Source organism: Ranitomeya imitator, chromosome 2 (genome assembly GCF_032444005.1).
Source record: "Ranitomeya imitator isolate aRanImi1 chromosome 2, aRanImi1.pri, whole genome shotgun sequence".
Classification (NCBI taxonomy): Eukaryota; Metazoa; Chordata; class Amphibia; order Anura; family Dendrobatidae; genus Ranitomeya; species Ranitomeya imitator.
In genome coordinates this window covers 255,729,215-255,750,511 of record NC_091283.1, presented here as the reverse complement: position 1 = coordinate 255,750,511, position 21,297 = coordinate 255,729,215, and the positions used below count along the sequence as shown (strand labels likewise).

The 21,297-nt window shown below is 44.8% G+C and overlaps 1 protein-coding gene across 2 annotated transcripts in view; it reads left to right on the top strand.

The window, feature by feature from the left end:
* Nucleotides 1-20,733, top strand: part of LOC138662963 (zinc finger protein 250-like) — a 72,531-nt gene extending 51,798 nt beyond the window's left edge. Inside the window, exon 11 of one of the 2 annotated variants that reach the window (XM_069748985.1) lies at nt 18,272-20,733. In XM_069748985.1, the coding sequence (XP_069605086.1) occupies nt 18,272-19,548 (1,277 nt within the window). In that variant the 3' untranslated portion in view covers nt 19,549-20,733. The remainder of the gene's footprint in view (nt 1-18,271) is intronic. The other variant, XM_069748986.1, reaches the window with a different exon arrangement.
* The last annotated feature ends 564 nt before the right edge of the window (nt 20,734-21,297 follow it).

Below are 21,297 nucleotides of genomic sequence, written 5' to 3'. Positions count from 1 at the left end.
ACAGAAGTGATGGTACCCCTGAAAATAATGTGACAAAGGGACATGTTAAATCTCAGTGTGTCCACTAACTAGCATCACAGATGTCTACAATCCTGGAATCAGTGAGTGGCCTGTATATAGGGCTACAGATACTCACTGTGCTGTTTGGTGACATGGTGAGTATCACACTCAACATGGACCAGAGGAAGCGAAGGAAAGAGTCGTCTCAGGAGATTAGAAAGAAAATTATAGAGAAACATGTTAAAGGTGAAAGTTCTAAGACATCTCCAAGCAGCTTGATGTTCCTGTGACTACAGCTGCACATATTATTCAGAAATGTAAGATCCATGGGGCTGTAGCCGACCTCCCTGGACGTGGCCGCAGGAGGAAAATTGATGACAAATCAAAGAGACGGATAATACGAATGGTAACAAAAGAGCCAGAAAAACTTCTAAATAGATTTAATGTGAGCTTCAAGCTAAAGGAACATCAGTGTCAGATCGCACCATCCGTCATTTTATGAGCCAAAGTGGACTTCATGGGAGATGACCAAGGAGGACAACATTGTTGAAAAAAGAATCATAAAAAAGCCTGACTGGAATTTGCCAAACTATATGTTGACAAGCCACAAAGCTTCTGGGATAATGTCCTATGGACTGATGGGACAAAAACTAAACTTTTTGGCAAGGCACATCAGCTCTATGTTCACAGACGGAAAAATGAAGCATAACAAGAAAAGAACACTGTCCCTACTGTGAAATATGGAGGAGGCTCTGTTATGTTCTGGGCTGCTTTGCTGCATCTGGCACAGGGTGTCTAGAATCTGTGCAGGGTACAATGAAATCTCAAGGCTATCAAGGGATTCTAGAGAGAAATGTGCTGCCCAGTGTCAGAAAGCTTGGTCTCAGTCGCAGGTCATGGGTCTTGCAACAGGATGACTAAAGACACCCAAGAATGGCTAAGAGGGAAACATTGGACTATTCTGAAGTGACCTTCTATGAGCCCTGACCTAAATCCTATTGAGCATCTTTGGAAAGAGCTGAAGCATGCCGTCTGGAAAAGGCAACCTTCAACCACGAGACAACTGGAGCAGTTTGCTCTTGAGGAGTGGCCAAAATACCAGTTGAGAGGCGCAGAAGTCTCATTGACAGTTACAGGAATCGTTTGATTGCAGTAATTGCCTCAAAAGGTTGTGCAGCAAAATATTAACCTTTTGGCGCCAGAGTCCTGTTTTTGCCTTCGTGACCGGGCCAATTTTTTCAATTCTGACCAGTGTTTATTTATGAGGTCATAAGTCTAACGCTTCAATGAATCCTGGTGATTCTGAGAATATTTTCTTGTGACACATTGTACTTTTATGATAGTGGTAAAATTTATTTAATATAACTTACGTTTATTTGTTTAAAAAAATGGAAATTTGGCGAAAATGTTTGCAATTTTCAAAATTTTTATTTTTATGCTCTTAAATCAGTCATATCACACAATATTGGAAACACATTTTTTTTTGTTAGGAAGCTATGAGGGTTAAAATGTGACCAGCAATTTCTCATTTTTACAACAAAATTTGCAAAACCATTTTTTAGGGACCACCTCATCACATTTGAGGTGAGTTTGGGGGGGTCGATATTATAGAAAACACCCAAAAGTGACACCATTCTAAAAACTGCACCTCTTGAATGTGGTTTTGAGCACCTTGAGAAGTTTATTAACCCTTCAGTGCTTCACAGGAATGAATGGAATGTGGAAGGAAAAAATGAACATTTACTTTTCTTTTACAAATTTTCCTTTAGACCTAATTTTTTTTACTTTTGTAAGGGTAACAGGAGAAAATGGACGATACATTTTGGTTTGCAATTTCTCCTGAGCATGCCAATACCCCATATGTGGGGGAAATCTACTGTTTGGGTGAACGGCAGGGCTTGGAAGGGAAGGAGCACCATTTGACTTTTGAATGTAAAATATGTTGGAATAATTACCGTTTGCCATGTAGCGTTTGGAGAGCCCCTGATGTGTCTAAACAGAGGAAACTCCCCACAAGTGACACTATTTTGGAATTTATCTGGATGTGTATTGAGCATCTTGAACCCACAGGTGCTTCACAGAAGTTTATAATGTAGAGCCGTGGAAATAATAACAAAAAAAAATTTCAGAAATCATTTTAGGTCCATATTTTGCATTTTCATAATGGTAATAGGAGAAATTGCTGCATACAATTTGTTGTGCAATTTCTCCTAAGCACGCTGATGCCCCATATGTGGGGGAATACTACTGTTTGGGCGCATGGCAGGGCTTTAAAGGGAAGGAGTGCCATATTGGAGAGCAGATTTTGCTGGAATTGTTTGTGGGTGACATGTCACCTTGTTAGAGACCCTGACGTGTCTAAACAGTGAAAACCCCCAACAAGTGACATCATTTTGGAAACTATCTAGATGTGTGATGGGCACTTTAAACCCCCAAGTCCTTCACAGAAGTTAATTACGTAGAGCTGTGAATATAAAAAATAATATTTTTTCACAAAAAATTATCTTTTTGTCCTTAATTTTTTTCCAAAGGATAACAGGAGAAATTGGATGCCAAAAGTTTGCAATTTGCCCTGATTATGCCGACATCCCATATGTGGGGGTAAACCACTGTTTTGGCGCATGGCAGAGCTCAGAAAGGAAGGAGCGCCATATTGGAGAGCAGATTTTGCTGGAATTGTTTGTGGGTGACATGTCACATTGTCAGAGCCCCTGAGGTGCCAGAACAGCATAAGCCCCAAAAGTGACTGCATTTTACAACATACTTCCCTGAATGAATTCTTCTAGTGGTGCAGTGAGCAAACTGACACCACAGCTGTTCCATTGAAAATTAATAACATTTTCACCATTAAAATGTTGTTTTAACCCCAGATTTTACATTGGAAAATAGGTAGATAGGTAAATGGTCACTACACCCATAGATGAATTCCCAGAGGGGTGTCATTTCCAATTCCCAGAGGGGTGTCCTTTCCAAAATAGCGTCACTTCAGGGGACATTCTGCTGTTATCTGTTATGGCACTTTGGAGAGCCACTAAGTGCCAGAACAACAGAATCCCCCCTGAAGTGACCCCCATTTTGGAAATGACACCCCTCTGGTTATTCATCTATGGATATAGTGACCATTTTCACTACATGGATGATTTCCTGAAACACGTAGTGGAAGTTTTAGACCAAAAATGTAATTGTAGTCCGCAATATATTGTGTCCAGCTTGTGTCTCTGGAGACATCCCCCCACCTACCCCCGGAAATTGTTAATTCTGCTCTACTCAGATGTGTCTGTCACTGAATAAACCAAATGTTTGAATGTCAAAACAGTTTAAAAACGTGGTTCTGTGTGGAAGATTGTAAATCAGTCAAGAAAGGCCGTACTGGGCCCCTGGCCCTTGGGGGAGGCCGCCATGACTGGGTGACGTGGGGCAATAGGGAGCTCATAGGAATGCTGGGGGTATAGGGTTAACAGGAGCTGATGGGAGGGACGGAGTTTTTTGGATTTGAAAAGGAAGGAGGGGTCGGGGGCAGGGTAGAGGGGACTTTATAAAAGGGGGTGGCCACGATAGGGGGGGCAACCATTTGGGTACTCACCGGCCAGAGATAGAAGCTCCGTTGTACCCACGCGATGGACGTTGAGGCCTTGCTGCAACAGCTCCGGGACGCAGCGGGCACCCAGGGGAGAGACTGGCTGCAGGCTTCGGTTAATAGCCTGCTTCAAAGGTCGGTAGCTGGAGCCTCCATCGCCCCTCCAGCAGGACTCCGGCCACGGAGGTCCCGTCCCGCCTAAGGGACCCTCCACCCCAACGGCGGGACCTATGACAGGGGCCGGGGTCTCCCCCCCCCCCCCCCTGCTGCACAGAGGCGAAGGGATCCGGGACCAGGAGCGGCAGGCGCCAGCGTTCGGGCTGGCCCTGCTCGGCGTGGAGGAGCACGAGGAGCCTGGGGGCGGGCCCCTATGCGTCGGCGGCCCAGCGGCCGGCAGCCCGTCTGGCCTGTCTCCTAGCACGCCAGATGGAGCGGCACATGGAGGGTCTTCGGGCCGCGTTGCGGTGGGGGCGGCTCCGGTGAGCAGCGGGCAGCGATCGGCTGCCTCGTTTAGCAGCGCTGCAGCGTCGCCGCTCGGCCGGGATCTTCACCAAGATGGCGCCGCAGCAGGGAGCATGGCGCCACGTGACCGAGGACTACGGCAAGATGGCGCCGGATCATGGAGCCCTGCACCTGCGCACCAGGACCAGGGACCTCCCCAAGATGGCGGCGCCCTGTGGACCACGGCGGCAGCTCCGAGGGGCCCTGCAATACTTGCCAATTCGCCTGCTTCTGGCGGTGGGCAGCTGGTAAGGTAGGTTGACCCAGGAGCTGTGGAGCCAACAGCAGATGGATTCAGCACGGGACCAGCACACCTTGGCCAGGACCCAGGACCTTCGGCTGCTGGGTTCACAGCGCCCAGGCAGCCAGGTGAGAGACAGCAATTTCCTATATTTAACCCCTGCTTAGCTCCTAATGAGGTTAGGGAATGGGAGTCATTTATGGGGGGCGCTAGCAGGGGGATGGGTTTAATACTACATGGCCTTAGAAATTTAGCTAGAATATGGTACGGGAGCCTTCAGGGGTGGGTCACCTGCAGCGGCGTGGTTAGGGAGCGCGCAAAGGTCAGCGGGTATAGGGAGGTTAACAAGCTCCGAGGTAGTGTTGCAGTGTGGGGGTCAGGGTACAGCGGTCTCAGCTGCGTCAGAAGGGGGCGGCAGTGAAGCTGAAAGGGGGACGGGGTCAGCCGACTTGGGAGGTGCGACCCATAGTGCAGGGGCTAGCAAAGAAAAGGAAAACGAGGAGACGGTGCGTTTGGATGATTCAGCTAGGAGTGAAGTATATGTATGTTTTGAGGGACCGCTGGGGTTACATTTAAAGGAGGAAGTGAAGGAAAAGATCTGGAAAGGGGGTTATGTGGATATTTTTTCATTATTACCTTTAGAGAGATTCAATCTTGATAGGTTAAGAAGAGACGATTCCAAAAAAGATGACGAGGAGAGGAGGAGGTACCGTCTGATCCCTCGTTCATTTTTTAATTGGTTGCAGGCATTTGCTATATTGGCGAGCGTGATAGGCGAAAAGTCACTGGAAAATTGTTCAGGACTCTTTTGCTATATGGACGCGATTAGGGAGGCTTACTGGGTATATGGCGGGCAAGGCTGGCTGAGATACGATGAGCAGTTCAGGCAGCGCAAGGCGGTCCGACCGGGCATACGTTGGGATCATAAGGACATAGCATTATGGATGAGAGTTATGGCACCGGTTAGAGCAAATCAGGGAACCCAGCCATTTCAAGGGGGCGCCGGGAGTTCAGGGCAGTCAGGACACTCGGTCGCAATGCAGAAGGGGCTGTGTTTCTCCTTTAATGAGGGGACCTGTAGGTTTGGGAGCAAGTGTAAATTCAAGCACGAATGCTCAGGTTGTGGGGGCACACATGGGGCGGCTAGATGTTTCAGAGGGGGAAAAACAAGAGGGGGAGACGGTGCTGAAAAAGGGGAGACACCGCTGCGGCTGGACGTGATGGAAGTGTATCTAAATAGATACCCAGACATAGCAGCAGCGTCACTTTTGAGGGAAGGTTTTGGTTATAGTTTTAAAATCCCGTTTGTTGAGCACAATGTTTGTTTGTCAAAAAAGAACCTAAAATCGGCATTGCAGTTTCCTAGCGTGGTTTCAGAAAAATTGAAGAGGTTGATCTGGGTAGGATGGCGGGACCTTTTGCAACGGCTCCAATCAGTAATTTGAGGGTGTCACCGCTAGGAGTGGTTCCGAAGAAGGAGCCTAACAAATTTAGGCTTATTCATCATTTATCCTTCCCCAAAGGTCTGTCAGTGAACGACGGTATCGATCCTCAACTGTGTGCAGTTTCTTACATGTCGTTCGATGTTGCAATGAATGTGGTAGGAGGGCTTTGATGGCGAAAACTGATATCGAGGCGGCGTTTCGCCTGTTACCAGTGCACCCTGAGAGTATGCACTTGTTAGGTTGTTTTTGGGACGGAGGTTTTATCATTGATCGTTGTCTTCCCATGGGCTGCTCGCTATCGTGCGCCTATTTTGAGACGTTTAGTACATTCTTGGAATGGGTCTTTAAGGATGTATCTGGTTTAAATTCTTGTTTACATTACTTCGACGATTTTTTGTTTGTAGGCCCCCCACAGTCTGCAGTTTGCTCGATTCTACTGCAAACAATGGAGAGGGTAGCAAAAGATTTCGGAGTTCCGTTAGCGGCTGATAAAACTGTCGGGCCAGCGACGACACTGAGTTTTCTAGGCATAGAAATTGATACTGTGGCGATGGAATGTAGATTGCCTGATGACAAGCTAGTCGCTTTTCGGGAGGAAGTTAGTAAAGCAAGTACACGGCGCAAGATAACGCTACACGATTTACAATCTTTATTGGGCAAGCTGAACTTTGCTTGCAGGATTATGCTGATGGGCCGCGCATTTTGTCGGCGTTTGTCTTTGGCAACGACGGGAGTAAAGTCTCCCCTACATTTCATCGGATTGACAAAAGATTTGAAGCAGGATTTGAAGGTGTGGGCTCTTTTCTTGGAGGAATATAATGGCAAATCCATTTGGATTCAGACAGTTGAAAATGCGGTGGATTTAGGTTTTGTCATTAACGTGATTGAGAAGCGTGGTTTCAATTTGCAGTATCGCGGTCAGGGGTTAGTGGCAGAGTGGCCACTCAAGTGGCGAGAACAAGGTTTGTTACAAAACCGGATTTTGCTTCAGTTATTTCCTCGAGTAGTGGCGTTGTCAGTGTGGGGCGAGACGGTGATGAATAAGAAAATCTGTTTTTCTTGCGAGCATGCGGGTGTCGTGGAAGCCATCAATACATTATCTGCGGCGTCTCCAGAAGTCGTCAGGATACTGCAGCATCTGGTTTTCTTGGGCCTAAAGCTTAACTTGTGGATCGTAGCGGATTGTAAGGCAACTGTGCATACTAATGCTGATGATGTCCTTTTCCATTCACAGTGGCATCAGTCTCAGGGGCCGAGGCCTTACTTGGATTCAGCGGGCTGGGAATGTCCAGCGGAGCTGTGGAACCTGCCTTTAGAGCCGTAAGGGAGTTGTTTGCTAGATCGCTGTCAGAAAGGTCTTGGCTGCAGTATGATCAGGCTTGGAGGACATGGGAAAATTGGAAGGTGTCCTACGGGTCTGTGATGGATGATGAGAATAGGCTGTTGTTGCTAGTAGGGCATGTGTGGGAATCGGGTTGGTCGGTATCCAAAGTGAGTAAGTTCCTAGCTGGTTTAGCGTTCGGTTTTAAGGCTAGAGGTTTGCGGGACGAGACAAAATCATTTATGGTGACGCAAATAGTAAAGGGCTGGAAAAAAGGGCAGAAGTCGTTGGACGGCAGACGACCGGTCTCCTTCGAAGTGCTGTTAAAAATTGGTAGGCAATTACGGGTTGTTTGTTTTTCAGATTGGGAGGTGATTTTATTTCAAGCGGCTTTTTCATTGGCGTTTTTTGGGGCATTTCACCTGGGGGAGTTGGTTAGCCCTTCCAGATGCAAGGGAGGCGGTTTACGGAGGGAAGACGTGGATGTTACGTCAGACAGGGTGGTTGTGTTCATTCAGTCGTCAAAAACGGACTTAACCGGGAAAGGTTGTAAAGTAGTGTTATTTCAAGTTCCAAATTGTCCATTGTGCCCGGTAACCTGCGTGGATAAGTTAATGAGAAGAGGGGGTGTATTATCCGCCCCACTGTTGGTTCATGCAGATGGTTCTTTCTTGTCGCGCTTTCAATTTGTTTCAGTATTTCTGAGGTGTTTGGAGACGGGGGGAATTTCACCGGCAAAGTACAGTGGGCATTCATTTCGTATAGGGGCTGCAACGGAAGCAGCCAGGAGAGGATTGGGGGATGAGGTGGTAAAAAGAATTGGACGGTGGGAGTTGGAGAGATTCCGGTCTTATGTTCACCCGGGTTTGGTTTAACTTCATGGTTTACGTATTCGGGGGGTTTTTCTTGAATTGATCGGTGTTATTGTTTATTCTCTTACAGAACACGACAAAAGGCTGGTTTGGATTATGGGACACTCGTTCGTGTTATGGGCGGCGCAGAGGGCAGCGGTTCGTCCGGATGGCCGGCAGTTGGGTTTTTCGCGCGCAACACTGAGATGGATTGGAAAAAGGGGGATGACTTGGAGTCAATTTTTGCCCGAGTTTCATCGTTTCGTGTGCTGGGATCAGGTCCCACAAATTTTAGTTATTCACTTGGAGGGTAATGACTTGGGGAAGAGGCTGTGTAGAGAACTTATAAAAGACATTAAGTTTGACATGTTGAGGTTGTGGGCAATGTTTTCCAAGGTCTTGGCGGTTTGGTCAGACATCGTCCCGCGGAAGGTTTAGCAGGGTGCTAGGTCACCGGAAGGGGTGAACAAAGCAAGGATCAAGGTGAACAAAGCTGTTTCGCGTTTCATGGCAAGGAACGGAGCGGTAGTGGTGCGGCACATAAATTTGGAGTCCGGCACAGGAGGTTACTGGAGGTTGGATGGGGTGCACTTCAATGCGGTTGGTACCGATATGTGGTGTTTGGCGATCCAAGAAGGCATCGAAACAGCTTTGAGAGTGTGGAGGGACATAAATGTCTAAGGGGTTAGAACATTTATGTTTGTGGCAGGGGGTGGTGGTCCTCGAAGTTGGTGGAAGTGGAAAATGGCGGATTGATGGGGGGGATCTCGATAGGTCCTGGACTCCCTGGGGTGATTAAAAATCGTCAAAGGGGTATAGATAATCCCATGGAGGGGATTATTAGGGGAACCACAAACAGGTGTGCGGTTTTGGCCTGGCGGGTGGAGTTTGCCTCCGAGCTGGTGCATAGCGGCTGGGGGTAAGGCGGATATAAGGCCAAAATAGGTGGGACATTTGGATGGAAAATGTTCGATATATGTTTTGGGCTTCGAGGATCATCCACTTCCGGGGTTTATTGTTACAATATTGTTGTATGTTTAAATGTTAATAAACGGCTGCTGTGGCCAATTAATCCAACCTAATTGTTGTGTATTTAGTAGGGGTATTCTCTTGCCGCAGGAGAAGGGGGAGGTGGCCGTTATCTCGGGGGTGATATGAAGTAAGATAAAGGGTCTTACATTAGAGCTCACAGGAGTCACGGATACCCGTTGTCAAGAAAGGCCGTTCTGGGCCCCTGGCCCTTGGGGGAGGCCGCCATGACAGGGTGACGTGGGACAATAGGGAGCTCATAGCAATGCTGGGGGTATGGGGTTAATAGGAGCTGATGGGAGGGATGGAGTTTTTTGAATTTCAAAAGGAAGGAGGGGTCAGGGCAGGGTAGAGGGAACTTTATATAAAAGGGGGTGGCCACGATAGGGGGGCAACCATTCGGGTACTCACCGGACAGAGATAGAAGCTCCAACCCACCCTCCCTTTGTTGTTTAAGGTTTAAAGTTAAAATCAACTGTTATTAGTTATGGGTTCAGGGCTAGGGTTGCTAGCATTACGAAGGTATTTATGTACATTTACGTATGGAAGATCATCTGTCGCGGCAGCGTGGCAGGGGGTGGTGGTCCTCGAAGTTGGTGGAAGTGGAAAATGGCGGATTGATGGGGGGGGGGGATCTCAATAGGTCCTGGACTCCCCGGGGTGATTTAAAATCGTCAAAGGGGTATAGATAATCCCATGGAGGGGATTATTAGAGGAACCACAAACAGGTGTGCGGTTTTGGCCTGGCGGGTGGAGTTTGCCTCCGAGCTGGTGCATAGCGGCTGGGGGTAAGGCGGATATAAGGCCAAAATAGGTGGAACGTTTGGATGGAAAATGTTCGATATATGTTTTGGGCTTCAAGGATCATCCACTTCTGGGGTTTATTGTTCCAATATTGTTGTATGTTTAAATGTTAATAAATGGCTGCTGTGGCCAATTAATCCAACCTAATTGTCGTGTATTTAGTAGGGGTATTCTCTTGCCGCAGGAGAAGGGGGAGGTGGCCGTTATCTCGGGGGTGATATGAGGTAAGATAAAGGGTCTTACATTAGAGCTCACAGGAGTCACGGATACCCGTTGTCATGGAGGCATGAGGCTGGCAATGATGGGCATTGTGGGCAGTAATAGCGGGTATCATGCCTCATTCCTCTCTTGAAACATACACGACATCTTCTCTGGGGGGATCTTTCTTGTTTCAGTTGCTGGAATGAGGGCAATAAAATGTCGCTCTGTGAGTCTTCTGACATCTTCAGATTCTAAAGGATTGGCGGGAACAAGATTTTCAATGAGATACCAAGAGGTTGCAGTCCAAAAAGCTTTATTGCAAAATCTTCATTAAAAGCATGGACAACCGACAGTAGAAAAATGGCATAAATAGCAGGGGTCCCAGACACCGGTTTACACATTTCAGGGCCAAATATGCCCCTTAGTCATAACCTAGTGTTATACCAGTGAGTCAGGGTTTATATAAAATGCCCCATCACTTGGTTCAGTTATTTCACACCCACAACATTAAATATTTTACCAGTAAAAAAAATACAACCTTAAACCCAACAGGCGCCGGGGACAATAATGCAGGAAGAGGAGGCAGCGCGCACAGGCCCGGAGTGATGGCTGTGCTGTGTCTCATTACGAAGGAAAGTCCCGCCCCTGGGACGGATTCAGGGTATGTGGGGGCACATTTTATAAGTGTTTATTTCAGCATGTACAGGCGTTTGTAACTAAATGAGCCATCTTGTCAGAATGCAGCATTAGTGCTGCATAAGGTGGCTCTTTTAGTTACAAACGCCTGAGGGGGGTGACAGGTTCCCTTTAACCCCTTTCTGACCTCGGATGGGATAATACGTCCGAGGTCAGATCCCCTGCTTTGATGCAGGGCTCCGGCGGTGAGCCCGCATCAAAGCCGGGACATGTCAGCTGTTTTGAACAGCTGACATGTGCCCGTAATAGGCGCGGGCAGAATCGCGATCTGCCCACGCCTATTAACTAGTTAAATGCCGCTGTCAAATGCAGACAGCGGCATTTAACTACCGCATCCGGCCGCGCGGCCGGAAATGACAGCATCGCCGACCCCCGTCACATGATCGGAGGTCGGCGATGCTTCAGTATTGTAACCATAGAGGTCCTTGAGACCTCTATGGTTACTGATCGCCGGCAGCTGTGAGCGCCACCCTGTGGTCGACGCTCACAGCACACCTGATTTTCTGCTACATAGCAGCGAACAGCAGATCGCTGCTATGTAGTAGAGCCGATCGTGCTGTGACAGCTTCTAGCCTCCCATGGAGGCTATTGAAGCATGGCAAAAGTAAAAAAAAAAAAAGTTTAAAAAAATGTGAAAAAAAATATAAAAGTTTAAATCACCCCCCTTTCGCCCCAATCAAAATAAATCAATAAAAAAAAAATCAAATCTACACATATTTGGTATCGCCGCGCTCAGAATCACCCAATCTATCAATTAAAGTATTAACCTGATCGTTAAACAGCGTAGCGAGCAAAAATATTAGAAACACCAGAATTACATTTTTTTGGTCATCGCGACATTGCATTAACCCCTTTACCCCCAAGGGTGGTTTGCACGTTAATGACCGGGCCAATTTTTACAATTCTGACCACTGTCCCTTTATGAGGTTATAACTCTGGAACGCTTCAACGGATCCCAGTGAATCTGACATTGTTTTCTCGTGACATATTGTACTTCATGACAATGGTAAAAATTCTTTGATAGTACCTGCGTTTATTTGTGAAAAAAACGGAAATTTGGCGAAAATTATGAAAATTTCGCAATTTTCCAACTTTGAATTTTTATGCAATTAAATCACAGAGATATGTCACACAAAATACTTAATAAGTAACATTTCCCACATGTCTACTTTACATCAGCACAATTTTGGAACCAAAATTTTTTTTGTTAGGGAGTTATAAGGGTGAAAAGTTGACCAGCAATTTCTCATTTCTACAACACCATTTTTTTTTAGGGACCACATCTCATTTGAAGTCATTTTGAGGGGTCTATATGATAGAAAATACCCAAGTGTGACACCATTCTAAAAACTACACCCCTCAAGGTGCTTAAAACCACATTCAAGAAGTTTATTAACCCTTCTGGTGCTTCACAGGAATTTTTTGAATGTTTAAATAAAAATGAACATTTAACTTTTTTTCACAAAAAATGTAATTCAGCTCCAATTTGTTTTATTTTACCAAGGGTAACAGGAGAAAATGGACCGCAATCATTGTTGTACAATTTGTCCTGAGTACGCCAATACCCCACATGTGGGGGTAAACCACTGTTTGGGCGCATGGCACAGCTCGGAAGCGAAGGAGCGCCATTTGACTTTTCAATGCAAAATTGACAGGAATTGAGATGGGATGCCATGTTGCGTTTGGAAAGCCACTGATGTGCCTAAACATTGAAACCCCCCACAAGTGACACCATTTTGGAAAGTAGACCCCCTAAGGAACTTATCTAGAGGTGTGGTGAGCACTTTGACCCACCCAGTGCTTCACAGAAGTTTATAATGCAGAACCGTAAAAATAAAAAAATCATATTTTTTCACAAAAATTATCTTTTCGCCCCCAATTTTTTATTTTTCCAAGGGTAAGAGAAGAAATTGGACCCCAAAAGTTGTTGTATAATTTGTCCTGAGTACGCAGATACCCCATATGTGGGGGTAAACCACTGTTTGGGCGGATGGGAGAGCTCGGAAAGGAAGGAGCGCCGTTTGACTTTTCAATGCAAAATTGACAGGAATTGAGATGAGACGCCATGTTGCGTTTGCAGAGTCCCTAATGTACCTAAATAGTAGAAACCACTCACAAGTGACACCATTTTGGAAAGTAGACCCCCTAAGGAACTTATCTAGATGTGTGGTGAGCGCTTTGACCCACCAAGAACTTCACAGAGGTTTATAATGGAGAGCCGTAAAAATAAAACAAAAATTTTTTCCCACAAAAATTATTTTTTAGCCCCCAGTTTTGTATTTTCCCGAGGGTAACAGGAGAAATTGGACCCAAAAATGTGTTGTCCAATTTGTCCTGAGTGCGCTGATACCCCATATGTGGGGGGAAACCACTGTTTGGGCGCATGGGAGGGCTCGGAAGGGAAGGAGTGCCATTTGAATGCAGACTTAGATGGAATGGTCTGCAGGTGTCACATTGCGTTTGCAGAGCCCCTAATGTACCTAAACAGTAGAAACCCCCCACAAGTGACACCATATTGGAAACTAGACCCCCCCGGGAACTTATCTAGATGTGTTGTGAGAACTTTGAACCCCCAAGTGTTTCACTACAGTTTATAACGCAGAGCCGTAAAAATAAAACAAAAATTTTTTCCCACAAAAATTATTTTTTAGCCCCCAGTTTTGTATTTTCCCAAGGGTAACAGGAGAAATTGGACCCCAACAGTTGTTGTCCTATTTGTCCTGAGTACGCTGATACCCCATATGTTGGGGTAAACCCCTGTTTGGGCACACGGGTGAGCTCGGAAGGAAAGAAGCACTGTTTTACTTTTTCAACGCAGAATTGGCTGGAATTGAGATCGGACGCCATGTCGCTTTTGGAGAGCCCCTGATGTGCCTAAACAGTGGAAACCCCCCAATTATAACGGAAACCCTAATCCAAACACTCCCCTAACCCTAATTCCAACGGTAACCCTAACCACACCTCTAACCCTGACACACCCCTAACCCTAATCCCAACCCTATTCCCAACTGTAAATGTAATCTAAACCCTAACTGTAACTTTAGCCCCAACCCAAACTGTAGCCCTAACCCTAGCCCTAACCCTAGCCCCAACCCTAGCCCTAACCCTAGCCCTAACCCTAACCCTAGCCCTAATGGGAAAATGGAAATAAATACATTTTTTTATTTTTCCCTAACTAAGGGGGTGATGAAGGGGGGTTTGATTTACTTTTATAGCGGGGTTTTTAGCGGATTTTTATGATTGGCAGCCGTCACACACTGAAAGACGCTTTTTATTGCAAAAAATATTTTTTGCGTTACCACATTTTGAGAGCTATAATTTTTCCATATTTTGGTCCACACAGTCATGTGAGGTCTTGTTTTTTGCGGGACGAGTTGACGTTTTTATTGGTAACATTTTCGGGCACGTGACATTTTTTGATCGCTTTTTATTCCGATTTTTGTGAGACAGAATGACCAAAAACCAGCTATTCATGAATTTCTTTTGGGGGAGGCGTTTATACCGTTCCGCGTTTGGTAAAATTGATAAAGCAGTTTTATTCTTCGGGTCAGTACGATTACAGCGACATCTAATTTATATCATTTTTTTATGTTTTGGCGCTTTTATACGATAAAAACTATTTTATAGAAAAAATAATTATTTTGGCATCGCATTATTCTCAGGACTATAACTTTTTCATTTTTTTGCTGATGATGCTGTATGGTGGCTCGTTTTTTGCGGGACAAGATGACGCTTTCAGCGGTACCATGGTTATTTATATCTGTCTTTTTGATCGCGTGTTATTCCACTTTTTGTTCGGCGGTATGATAATAAAGCGTCGTTTTTTTGCCTCGTTTTTTTTTTTTTTCTTACGGTGTTTACTGAAGGGGTTAACTAGTGTGCCAGTTTTATAGGGCGAGTCGATACGGACGCGGCAATACTAAATATGTGTACTTTTATTGTTTTTTTTTTTTTTTATTTAGATGAAGAAATGTATTTATGGGAATATATTTTTTTTTTTTTTTTTACACATTTGGAAAATTTTTTTTTTACTTTTTTACTATGTCCCAGGGGGGGACATCACAGATCAGTGATCTGACAGTTTGCACAGCACTCTGTCAGATCACTGATCTGACATGCAGCAGTGCAGGCTTCACAGTGCCTGCTCTAAGCAGGCTCTGTGAAGCCACCTCCCTCCCTGCAGGACCCGGATCCGCGGCCATCTTGGATCCGGGACCTGGAGCAGGGAGGGAGGGCGGCAAGACCCTCGCAGCAACGCGATTATATCGCGTTGCTGCGGGGGGCTCAGGGAAGCCCGCAGGGAGCCCCCTCCCTGCGCGGTGCTTCCCTGCACCGCCGGCACATCGCGATCATCTTTGATCGCGGTGTGCCGGGGGTTAATGTGCCGGGGGCGGTCCGTGACCGCTCCTGGCACATAGTGCCGGATGTCAGCTGCGATCGGCAGCTGACACCCGGCCGCGATCGGCGCCGCTCCCCCCGTGAGCGCTGCCGATCGCATATGACGTACTATTGCGTCCTTGGGAAGTAGGGCCCACCCCCCATGGACGCAATAGTACGTCTGATGGCAGAAAGGGGTTAAAATGCAATAACGGGCGATCAAAAGAACGTATCGGCACCAAAATGCTATCATTAAAAACGTCATCTCGGCACGCAAAAAATAAGCCCTCAACCGACCCCAGATCATGAAAAATGGAGACGCTACGGGTATCGGAAAATGGCGCAATTGTTTTTTTTTTGTTTTTTTTTAGCAAAGTTTGAATTTTTTTTTTCACCACTTAGGTAAAAAATAACCTAGTCATGTTAGGTGTCTATGAACTCGTACTGACCTGGAGACTCATAATATCAGGTCAGTTTTAGCATTTTGTGAACCTAGCAAAAAAGCCAAACAAAAAACAAGTGTGGGATTGCACTTTTTTTGCAATTTCACCGCACTTGGAATTTTTTTCCCGTTTTCTAGTACACGACATGGTAAAACCAATGATGTCGTTCAAAAGTGCAACTCGTCCCACAAAAAATAAGCCCACACATGGCCATATTGACGGAAAAATAAAAAAGTTATGGCTCTGGGAAGGAGGGGAGTGAAAAACGATCACGGAAAAACGAAAAATCCAAAGGTCATGAAGGGGTTAAGTTTGTATTTTTGTACTGGAAAGAGTTTTAATATTGTGGGTGTGAAATAACTGAACCCTGTGATGGGGCGTTTTATATAAACCCTGACTCACTGGTATAACACTAGGTTATGACTAAGGGGCATATTTGGCCCTGAAACGCGTAAACCGGTGTCTGGGACTCCTGTTATTTATCCCATTTTTCTATTGTCGGTTGTCCATGCTTTTAATGAAGATTTTGCTATAAAGCTTCTTGTAGTGTAACCTCTTGGTCCTGGATTTTTTATTACTTGTTGGATTTTCCTGGGATGGCAGCCATGCATAGATTGGAAAGGTGAACTGTAAGGACTTTTTTTATTTACTTAAGATTTTCAGTGACCTTTTCTTGATAATCAAGGAAAGTATCTGCATTTCTGGCTTTTTGTATAACACAAAAGAATTATATGTGGCCACCTGAAACAAATAAATGACTAACTTTTTATACCAGGTGTATGATTTTCTTGATACCTGGTATGGCAGTAGAACCTGATCTGCAAGGTCCACACCCCCCATATATTTGTTGCAGTCAATGACAGACACAGGTTTTGGAGTAGTGGATCCCTGTTGGTCTGCAGTGGCCCTTGTGGCATCTGTGTGGATCAAGCTCAGGATAAAAATATATTTATCCTTATACTTGGAGGCAAGCAGCTCTCCATTGTGTAAAGCCCCCTGACTGCCCCTTTCAGAACTTTTTTTGACCAATGATTGCGGAAACCCCTGATAGTTTTTGAGAATGGTCCCACAAGCCCCCATGTTATGTTCAAACAAACTTTTAAATGGGGGTATGCTGGTGTAGTAGTTGTCAACATACATTTTTTAGCCTTTCTGTAAAAATGGAATTATCAGCTCTCAAACGGTTTTCCAGATGTCCCAAGAAAAGTAGGGCATCCTGGTGGGCTTACTTGGCTATCTTTCCCCTAATAAGTGCGAAAAGCTGATGTGTATCCGGTTGAACTGTCGCACATTTTATAGAGCTTTATTCCGAACCTTGCCCTGTTAGAAGGAATAAATTGCTTGAGGTGCGCCGGAGGACAGACACAGAAGGTAAGTATGTAGTGTTTGTTTTTTTTACGTTTACACTGGTAACCAGGGTAAACATCGGGTTACTAAGCGCGGCCCTGCGCTTAGTAACCCGATGTTTACCCTGGTTACCAGAGGACTTCGGGATCGTTGGTCGCTGGAGAGCGGTCTGTGTGACAGCTCTCCATCGACCAAACAGCGACACTCCAGCGATCAACATCCTTGTCGGTATCGCTGCAGCGTCGCTTAGTGTGACGGTACCCTAACACTGTTTCTCCTCTAATCTCTCACTGACAGGAGATCTGAGGAGAAAGTGTTTTTATGAGGCAGATCCCCCGGGAAAGTTCGTTGCTACAATAAACTTTCCTAGTGATTGGTCTCATTGGCTGGTGTGACGCTGATGTCATCAGGACCTGAACCAATCAGGTCTCGATGAGGTCGGGGGTCACAGGAAGCGTTGTGCTCCAGAATCCCATCGTTATAAGGTACATGGGGGTCCCGATGAGCACAAAACCGCTGACCGTTGACAAACGTTGGCGCTGCACAAAGCGCCGATATTTATCTACAGTTGGCGGTCACGAAGCGCTTGAGTTAAGGGTACCATCATTTCTATCCAGGCCTATTTCATGAGGTTTTTAAAAAAATTCTATGGAAGCATGGTTGAAAAGCAATGTCTGACTTTCATTTGTTCATTTTCATAGATTTTTTATTTATTATTTTTGTCAGTTTCAAGTTTTTTCTGTGACCATTGTGGGTTTTTCTGTCATTAAACGAGGGGTACCAACAATTTAGACCACGTGTGTAGGTGGAATGAATATTTTGACTCCACAGCCACTTTCTGGAAATTAGCACAAAGTGGATGTTGGGGAGTGAAAATTACACATTTGCCATTTTATTACCCAGCACATAGTGCCCAGATTGTGCTCCAGGAGACGCACACCGCAAATTACGTGGATTCTTCTCACTATATAATATTGCTAAATACAGGGATACTAAATGTTGTTTGAGCACACTGCAAGACTCAGAAGTGAGAGTGGATTTTGCTGGATTGGTTTATTGAAACTGTTGCTTTTCATCTGCCTTTGAGCCACTAATAGTGTTGGAACCTCTGTTTTTCCATTGACAAATGATGGACCTGAGTGGGGACCTGTTTTTGTGAGATGAGAATTGGTATTATTTTCGCCTACGTAACATTGATTGGTTTCTTTATACTCAATATTTGGGAGGGAGAATGAACAAACAGTTTAACACCACGCACTACTGGTTCATCCAACACTGTTTTCTGTTAGACTGTGAACTCTCATGGTCTTGGTGAATAATTAAAGTTTTTACATAGCTTGCTATTTTAATGGGCAGTTTGAGTAGAAATGTTCAAAAATATAAAACTCGAGGATATTTTATTAAAAAATAGTAATTGTTTTTTTTTTTTTAATCTTAGCAGATGACTGTGCCAGGAGATCAGAGGGACAGCTGACATCTTCAATTTTTAAATCTGATGATCTTGAGATGCTACAAGATACAACTGAAGTAATTGCTGTTACTCCAGATACATCATCATCCATTCACAGCAAAGATCTGTCATCTGATTCTATGAAACAGGTCCCATCTTCTGATTCATTACTGACTACTAAGGAAAATCAAAGTCACAAAAGAGGCATTAAAAAACAAACTGCTGCTAAAGCAAATAAGTCATTTTCATGTTCAGAATGTGGGAAATGTTTTAACAAAAAATCAGATTTGGTTACTCACCATAGAACTCACACAGGAGAGAAGCCTTTTTCCTGTTCAGAATGTGAGAAATGTTTTAACAAGAAATCATATTTGGTTATTCACCATAGAATTCACACAGGGGAGAAGCCTTTTTCCTGTTCAGAATGTGGGAAATATTTTACCTACAAAGAGAGTCTTGTTAGACACCAAATAACTCACACAGGGGAGAAGCCTTTTTCATGTTCAGAATGTGGGAAATGTTTTAACCAGAAATCATATTTTGTTAGACACATAAGAATCCACACAGGGGAGAAGCCTTTTTCCTGTTCAGAATGTGGGAAATGTTTTAACCAGAAATCATATTTGGTTAATCACCATAGAATTCACACAGGGGAGAAGCCTTTTTCCTGTTCAGAATGTGGGAAATATTTTACCTACAAAGAAGGTCTTGTTATACACCAAATAACTCACACAGGGGAGAAGCCTTTTTCATGTTCAGAATGTGGAAAATGTTTTGCCTACAAAGATAGTCTTGTTAGACACCAAAGAATCCACACAGGAGAGAAGCCTTTTTCCTGTTCAGAATGTGAGAAATGTTTTAACCATAAATCAGATTTAGCTAATCACCATAGAACTCACACAGGGGAGAAGCCTTTTTCCTGTTCAGAATGTGAGAAATGTTTTAACCATAAATCAGATTTAGCTAATCACCATAGAACTCACACAGGGGAGAAGCCTTTTACCTGTTCAGAATGTGGGAAATATTTTAACCAGAAAGGGAGTCTTGTTAATCACTATAGAACTCACACAGGGGAGAAGCCTTTTTCCTGTTCAGAATGTGGGAAATGTTTTAAACAGTTAGGGCATCTTGTTAGTCACCAGAGAACTCACACAGCGGAGAAGCCTTTTTCCTGTTCAGAATGTGGGAAATGTTTTAATTGGAAAGCGCTTCTTGTTAGACATCAGAGACGTCACGTAGGGGAGAAGCCTTTTTTATGTTCATAATGTTGGAATAGTTTTAACCAAAATTGAATTTTCTTAAATGGGTTGTCTCTTGTCATTCCTCATGTTTGCTGACAAAAGGATAAAACTGAACTTTATTAATTCCAAATGTAAAACTATACCCATAATTCACTCCCTGAAGTTTAGTCAGTAGGTGACTAATAGAAAAAACATGTACCCCACAGTTCAGTATATAGGGTGAGGTGACGTATACACACTCACTCTCCAAGTCTCTCATTTCTACCGGTTTCATCGTCCTCACCAAAGGCGACTCATCAGGAGACTATTTAATAATGACCTATATTCAAGCGAGACTAGACAAAAAAACTAAAATCATGTATCATGTTATGCGAAACAGTGAGAAAACCAGCCACATATTGGCAGATCCCAGACCTCAAACTATATACTTCATAAGTGTATAAGCCACTCCAGTGTCAGGAATAGATAGTATGTGACAATACCGTATAATTCTTGTGTTTTCCTCCTATAGGGACTGCCCTAGTTTGGTATTGTAACAGCTGTTAATTAGTAGTACAGACAAATTGTCCTAGACTAAACTCAGTTTTCAGACGGCCCATTATGTACCACTCAGGGAAACTTACCTGCTCCAAAGATCAATAGCAGCTTCTAACTAATGGCCATGCTGCGGTCTGTCAAGGAATGAGTGCAATATCGTTATAAAGACTAGGGATGTGTGCAATCATAATGTCTGGAGGATCTGTGCCATTATTTAGTATGAATATGGAGATTATCTCTGAAAGTGAAGTGTTCCCTGAGCGGTATATACTGTATTGTCACATACTATCTATTCCTGACACTGGAGTGGATTATAAACTTACAAAGTATATAGTTTGAGGTCTGGGGTCTGCCAATATAGGATTTTTTTTTTAAATGACTTCAACACTCCAATTAACTAATACAAACTATAGAGATATTGATATTGGTTTCATTATATAATATTTAGTATAGCCTTACTGTATGGAGTCCACAGAAGGTCATTTAAGGTACCTTCACACGAAACAACTTCACAACGATATCGCGAGCGATCCGTGACGTTGCAGCGTCCTCGCTAGCGATATCGTTGTGTTTGACACGCAGCAGCGATCAGGCCCCTGCTGTGATGTCGTTGGTCGGAGCTAGAAGGCCAGAACTTTCTTTCGTCGCTGGACCTCCCGCAGACATCGCTGAATCGGCGTGTGTGACACCGATTCAGCGATGTCTTCACTGGTAACCAGGGTAAACATCGGGTTACTAAGCGCAGGGCCGCGCTTAGTAACCCGATGTTTACCCTGGTTACCATCGTAAAAGTAAAAAAAAAACAAACACTAGATACTTACCTTCAGCTGTCTGTCCCCAGCGCTCTGCTTCCTGCACTGGCTGTGAGCGTCGGTCAGCCGGAAAGCAGAGCGGTGACGTCACCGCTCTGCTTTCTGGCCGCTGTGCTCACAGTCAGTGCAGGAAGCAGAGCGCTGGGGACAGACAGCGGAATGTAAGTATGTAGTGTTTGTTTTTTTTACTTTTACTATGGTAACCAGGGTAAACATCGGGTTACTAAGCGCGGCCCTGCGCTTAGTAACCCGATGTTTACCCTGGTTACCGGGGACCTCGGGATCGTTGGTCGCTGGAGAGCTGTCTGTGTGACAGCTCTCCAGCGACCAAAGAGCGACGCTGCAGCGATCGACATCGTTGTCGGTATCACTGCAGCGTCGCTTAGTGTGAAGGTACCTTTAGGCTTAAACGACCCTTCAGCCA